This window comes from Nuphar pumila, chromosome 7, assembly GCF_984573655.1.
Source record: "Nuphar pumila chromosome 7, dmNupPumi1.hap1.1, whole genome shotgun sequence".
In the NCBI taxonomy this organism is placed as follows: Eukaryota; Viridiplantae; Streptophyta; class Magnoliopsida; order Nymphaeales; family Nymphaeaceae; genus Nuphar; species Nuphar pumila.
The window spans coordinates 25,996,608-26,003,903 of NC_143255.1; the positions used below are offsets into that span (position 1 = coordinate 25,996,608).

General features: G+C 40.8%; 1 protein-coding gene across 1 annotated transcript; it reads right to left on the minus strand.

The window, feature by feature from the left end:
• Nucleotides 1-232: 232 nt before the first annotated feature.
• Nucleotides 233-7,011, minus strand: LOC149831602 (uncharacterized; the record flags this gene model as incomplete). Its single annotated transcript, XM_090013046.1, has 3 exons — nt 233-256; nt 312-1,562; nt 6,562-7,011. Coding segments are annotated over 3 exons (1,725 nt in total), but the record flags the coding sequence as incomplete, so codon positions are not given.
• Nucleotides 7,012-7,296: the final 285 nt, after the last annotated feature.

The window sequence follows — 7,296 nt, forward strand, 5'->3', positions numbered from 1 at the left end:
TACAAATTGCCACTTCCCCTCACAATTTGACAAAGATGAGTCATGAAATCCAGTTATGGTAACAATCCTTCTACGGCAAAACTGATTTTTTGCTGAATGAGCAGGACATATTCATACTCCGCCATTCCCGTGAGAATTAACAAACTAGTTGTGTGTAGGGGAAAGTTGGGTGGGGTAGCTTAGAAATTTTGAGATTCTTATTTTTCTACTTTTTCATCATCAATTTCCTCAATCAAGAATTTGTAGGTTCGAGGATCTAGTGGACAACCCTTGTCCTCCATCATACGTAACATATCAGAACATCTATCTACATGTCCTCTCTTAATCATTCCATCAATCAAAATTGTCCACGCAATCTCATCTTTATTATATTCGCTTTCAAGCAAACCACAAAACAACATTTTGGCTGTATCAATATTCCCTTCATCACAAAGACCACAGATAAGCAGCTTGTATGTTAGCAAATGTGGCAAATGACCAAATGCAACCATCTTATCCACAAATTTCAATGCTTTATTGTATAGTCTAACTCCACATGAGCAATTGATGAGAGAGATATAAATATTTTCATTGGGAGACAAAGACTTATCAGCCATATGACTCACCAACTTTTCTGCTTCTTCTAACCTGCCCTCAGAGCAAAATCCTACTATAAGGGCATCATAAGTATTGATATCAGGAGGGCACTCATATTCCAACATTTTCTCCAAAAAGGCCAGCACATTATCGATATTCATTGTCTTCCAAAAGCTACCTAATTTTGTGGTATCCAAGGTGCAGGAGTTGTCAAACATATGCACTGGTGCATCACTTAGCAATTTGTGAAAGAGATGTTTGATGAGAAACTCATATGTCTGATGATTAGGCTTGCATCCAGCTTGCATCATATTTTTTAGAGAAGCAAAAGCATGATGGATCAAACCCATTTTTCCATATCCATCTATTACGGTGTTATATGTCACTACATCAGGAAAAACCCTCTCATTCTTCATTTTAAGCATCATGTCCTCTACTTCTTCCACCTTCCCTTCCCTGAAATATGCTGAGATAAATACAGTATAGACATGGGCATCTGGCTGGCATCCTCTAGAAACCAACAAACAAAAAAATCCGAATGCATGCTCCAATTTACCTTCTTTGCATAACTCATCAATAAGGATTGTATAAGTGACGATCGTAGGCTTTATCCCTAAACCCACCATCTTTTGCAATAACGCATAAGCCTCCTCCTGTTTGTTTTCCTTGCATAGTCCACCTATCAGGACATTGTATGTATAAGAGTTTGGAACACAACCATCGGCAATCATTCTCTCTAGCAGGAGCAAAGCATCATCTGACTTACCCACCTTGCAGTTGCCATCAATTAGTGCAGTATAGATCACTTCATTCACCTTTACATTTTTCTCTGGCAAAGAAAGAAAGAGACTATATGCTTCTTCCATCCGTCCAAATTTGCAAAGAGCATCTATCAATGTAGAGTAGGTCCACTGATCAGCAGAAATGCCATTTCCAACCATCAAACTCAGCAACCGGAGAGCACTATCAACATGACCCTCCCTACACTGCCCATGAATTAAAGAGTTAAACGTCACTACACTGGGAATCAAGCCACTTTCAAGCATTTTACTGAAAAGACTCATCGCCCTGTGCACGTTTTGCACTTTGCAGAGTCCACATATTAGCTCATTATAGGTACGAGAGTTTGGCGCGCAACCATTCGATCCCATCATCTCAAGAATTTGAAATGCCTCATCAATTCTTGTTTCCTTACAGTAACCATAGATCACAACATTGTAAGTAACAACGCCTGGTGTCAAGCCATTCTCTGTGATCTCATCTAATAATTTTCTTGCATCATCGACTTTATTATCCCTGCAAAGGCCGTCGACAAGCACAGTATACGTATGAAGATTCGGTTTGACTCCCTTCTCAACCATTTCTTTCAACAATTCGAATGCACCATCCGTCCTCGACAAATCACACATTGTTGCCATGAGAATCGTATAGGTTCTAACATTGGGTTGGCATCCTTCTTCCACCATCTGTGAAAATAAAGTAAAAGACTCATTGATTTCACCCACATCGCATAAACCATGAATCAGCACATTGTAGGTTACCACATTCCTCTGGCAACCCTTCTTCGGCATGACAGAAAAGATCCTCCTGGCCTCCTCCAAATTGCTATTTCGGCAATGACCCAACATTAGAGATGTATACGTGAACGTATCCGGATTCAGACCAGCTTGAATTATATAACTGAAATACAACATAGCTTCAGGCATATCACCAACCTTACAGTACACATTGATCATCGTATTATACGTATAAATATTCGGTCTAACCCCATTCCCCACCATCTCCAAATAGAAAGCCTTCATCAATTCTGTCAGTTCAAACCTCCCCAACCCCATCAAGAGAGTATTATAGCTCCGTAGCGACATTTTAAAGCTACCACCATCGTTTATCTTCTTCACTACCTCAACCACCATACGAATATCGTCGATGGCATCACACGATTTGATCATTGACACGCATATCCTATCGACCACTCTGAAAAGCCGGGCAGAAAGAAGGTGGTCAAGCAAAGCGACATGCGATCGAGTATCGTGCTTGTAACCGGGTTTGTTACCAATCCAAGTAAAGAAATCTAGTGCAGTTTTAGCATCAAGATGGTGCTGCAAAATCGTTGAGACATGAAGAGGGGTCAATGAAGCAGCTAGCTGTTTCAGAAAGGGGCTCTTTTGCCAAGTGGAACGCTTGATAATCGACACTACTTGGCTTGCCAAATTGAGAGAATCGCCATCTAGGTTCTGACCCAATGCAGCAATGGAAGTTAGAGTCCTTGCAGAACCGATAAAGAGATTGAGAATCTCACATGGTTTGATGGGTCTGAGCATTTTCATCTTGGTGATTGCTGTGACATGGCTAACGAGGAGAATTACTGCTTTTCCTGTCGATCTGATACCAAGTTATAACGCCCAAAATCCAGGACTTGTAACTTTTTATGAAAAGTTTGAAATCTTTGAAATCATTTGTTTATCAAAGTTTTTAAATAGTACTTTAGCGAAAAATGATGTTTTGAAATATCAAGTCAATAGACCTTGGGCGCATTACAGCGCAAACATTCCTTCACAAACAGATTTAAAACTCCATACATTTAAGAAAATCAATATATTATAAAAATGCAATTTTTTTTTAGTTTAAGACTCTTATAAAGGAGAGATTTTCAAAAAAAACTTTATGCAAATTTACCAAAATGTCCTCAGAAGCGAAATGCCAGGGAAAGAGTCTCATCACGTCATCGTACCATTGCAGTCTGAAACATCACCTGCCTATAAAATGTGTCAGTTTCATGAAAAACTAGTAGGTACGTAAGTAATACAATGTATAACCAAATTAAAACAAGGCATATAATGCTAGCAGGATAAGCAGTGTGAAGCAGTAATTAAACTCTACTAGCATGAGCCATAGATCATGAAATCAAGTGAGTTATTAACTATCACAAGGTAAGAGTTCATTAATCACAAGGCAATAACAATTTCACGGCAAGTAAATACATAAATCATAAGATGCAAGCAATTTGCACAACAAGCAGTTTTATTACCCACAAGATGTAAGCAGCTTATAAGACAAATTGTTACATTAGTCCTAGTTGTAAATAGTTCATAAATTACGAGATGTAAGCAGCTACAATAGTCATAAGAGACTCGAGCCAATCAAGTGGTTTGAACAGGTGATTTATTGTTTCAATATTAGTTGGCCTTGTAGGTATGCACAAGGCACGATACGTAGAAACAGCTGAGACTAATCCGGAGGTTTATTCTATCATGTATTTTAGATACCCCGGGTAGCTAGCTAAGTCCGCTCCTAAGGGGACGGCCAGTGACCAAGAGAGAATTTCCCAAAGTCCACTCGTTCAAATGATGCATCAAACTTCTGCAGAAGTACATGAAACAACCTTTTTGTAGCCCAATTCCTCTAACTCTGATGACTGGGAAAGTCGAATATTTTGCCCAAAATAGCCATTAATGGCCTGTCCATCATAGTTTTTGTACCACCCATCCTCTCTCTTGAAGAAGTCAACGGTTCAAATAGGTACGTCAGGTGTTTCTTAACTGAAGACCCATTTTATATGCTCTGGTCTTTCGACTCATTTGAGCATCTTGCCTATGAAGGTGATACGATCACCATTAAGTGATTTAGACGTGCCATTGCACGTTCGAGGTAAACATACCTCTCATCCTACTTATCGTAGAACGCAACGTACCTGTTCAAAAGTAGGATATGGATTTCTCAAAAGAAATCCCAAAAACATTGTTTTGCAAAAGTACATGGTGTAATCATTCAAGTTCAAATTTGACATGCTTTGATCCTTTAGATAGATATGAGCTTCATGCATGTTGGGCGAACATCAACATTACATGATTACAAAAATGTGTCAAAGCACATTTCGAGGTTACCACAGACCTCTCATCCTACTCCTCGTAGTCCAAACATATCGTACATGACTAAAAGTACGGCTATGAAGAGAGGGCATGGATTTCTCAAAAAAAAAAAAATCAACAGCAATATCTCACGATACTGGTATCGATAAACAGGAATAAGGGTTTTTCAAAAGAATCACACCAAAACACAAGTTCGTGTTCATAATCGGAAATATCTGAGTCGTATCGAGTATATGAACCAGAGTTGTAAACACTTTTCTCAAACACATTGATTTGAGAGATTTAGCCGCTATTTCGCAAAAGACTTTCGAAATCTGCTTTGCAAAACTATGCATTTCGAAAAATAATGGGTTTGCACCTAAAAATCATCTTTTTGGATAACCGAAGGACATAAGTGTAAGTCATGTTTTTTTAAAACAAATGAACAAAACAAAATACGCTCAAAGTTACGCTTAAGTGCAATTCAGCAAAAAGTGAGCTCAAGCACAATACAGTGCAATGGTAACGTGTAATCGATCATCAAAGTGCAAAACTATGTGTCACGCGCAAAACCTCATTAGCAGTGCACAAGGTATGAAACCGTACCTCAGCTAAACAATCATGCAAGCAAGTGAATACGCAAGGCAGTGCACGAAGTACGAAACTGCACCTCGATTAAACAAACATACAAGCAAGTAAATGTGTAAAGCAGCGCACTGAAGAACGACGGCAAAGTAAAAAGAACAAGAAAAGACAGAAAGAAAAGCCTAGACACATTAAGCGTGGCGGCAAAGTAAAGACAGAAAAGTAGAGGCATAAGATAAAAGCAAAAGTAAAAGTCGGGGCACATAAAGCATGACAACAACAAAAAAAAGGAACTACAGAAAAAAAAAAAAGAGCCTTGATACATAAAGCAAGGGGCAACAAAAGAGAAAAATACATAAAAATTAAAAAGACAAAAAGTAAAAGCTTGGGCACATAAAGCGTGGCGGCAAAGTAAAGACAAGAATGTAAGGACAAAAGTAAATAAAAAAATAAAAGCTTAGGCACATAAAGAGCGGCAGCAACAGGAAGCAATAAAAACAGGAAAGTAAAAAAGACAAGAATCGTGAAACCACGTCCTTGAGTTAAATGCATGTATGTACAGATATACGTATACATATTGCCCTTAGTCCTTTCTTTTCTCGTTTTAAATTTTAATTGCTTAATTTAAGTTCATTTCTATCAGACAACATGAATAACATTCTAAAACTTTAATTTATAAAACATACATTTACGATGCAACGAAAGGTAAAATGAAACTCAAGGTCGTGAAAGTACAATGCAAGTGCTACACGACACAATCTACTCGTCCCTCTCACAAGGAGAGAATGCTACAGCTTCACACACACAACGATCAACTTATCTAAATACAATCTCGCATAAAACAAACTTCGGTAACCCGATTTGCAAAAACCTCAAAGTGATACCCTAACAATTCCCAAAGTAAGTTGGACAGCACCCTAAGGTCGCACACTGCCCGCGCATCAACCCCGTGATGGCACACATTGTGGTACCTGATTCCAACGAAATGTATATATACATACAATCATTAGAATCGAAACCAAACCAAGAGAACAAAATGGGAACAGACAAGGGATACCCCTGATATCTTTCAGGGCAGCCCTACATGATTCCCAATGCTGGAAATAGGGTCCGCAGGCTACGCAGTGAAGCATGAAGGTAATCGGCTAATCACAAAAAGAAAACTCAGCAAACGAATCATGCATTCACGAATTTAGGCATAAAGCAGTGAAAAGGGTGACAAGAAAGCTAATCCCAATCGGTTAGGGGTTCTGTTTCTAAGCGGCAGGGGGGGGGGGGGGCGGACATGCAGAAATTCGAGAAAACCCTGATTAGGGTCAGGCGGCAAGAAACAGTAAGAACCTAAATAGCATTCTACTAGACAGTGAAGCCCCCACCCCGCTGGGGGTCGTTTTCCGGCACAAACGTGAATCCGGCTGCCTCCTGTGGCTCGGATTCTGCGTAGATGGGGAAATCTAACACCCGACCAAAAAAAAGAAAACAAACATGATTACGGCGTGCATGGCTGAACAGAGGAGAAAATAAAAAATTCGAACGAGGTGTAGTGACTCACCCCAAAAAAATTCCGGCGAAGGGTGGCTGTCGGCTGGGTCAGCAGGTGACGGCAATCTGTCGTCGTCCTCCGGCGATAGATGCCCGAACAAGTGAGGAATGAGGGTGGCGACGGGAGACCCAGGCGGCGGCAACGAGACACGGCACCGCTTCCGGTCAGCGCTCGGACGAAAAGGGGAATGCGGCGACAGACCAGAGAGGAGAGGAGAAGAAAGAAGGGGAAGAAGAAAAAGAAGGTGAGGAAGGGGGCGTCGGTCGGCGTGAGTCGGCGACAGCACTGCTCCGATGGTCTGCAGACGAGAGAGGATCTCTCAGCCACGAGGTTGATCAGGCGGAGGAGATGGGGTTCACGGCGATGGCGCAGCTCCGGTGGTCTCCGAACGGGGAAGGAAAGAGGAGAAAAGGAGGGGGAGAAAAGGGGGAAAGGAAACAGAGGAGGAGGCGGTGGTGGTCACGTCGGCGGCGTGGCTCCGGCCGATCGGCACACGGGGAAGGAAGGAGGAGGAGGAGCAGAAGGCTCGGGGAGGGCGGCTGCGAGCAGTGGAAGGGGAAAAAATTGAGAAGGGGGAAAATATCGGTTAGGGTTTTACGCGGGGGGGTATCGCACCCGGTTCGTCCCGACCCGAGGAACAAAAAGAACTTTAAACAAAATAAAATAAAATAATATTAATAATAAACCAAAAAAAATCTATATAAAAATTAAAGCAAAAAAAAAAAAAGATAAACTAAAATTAAG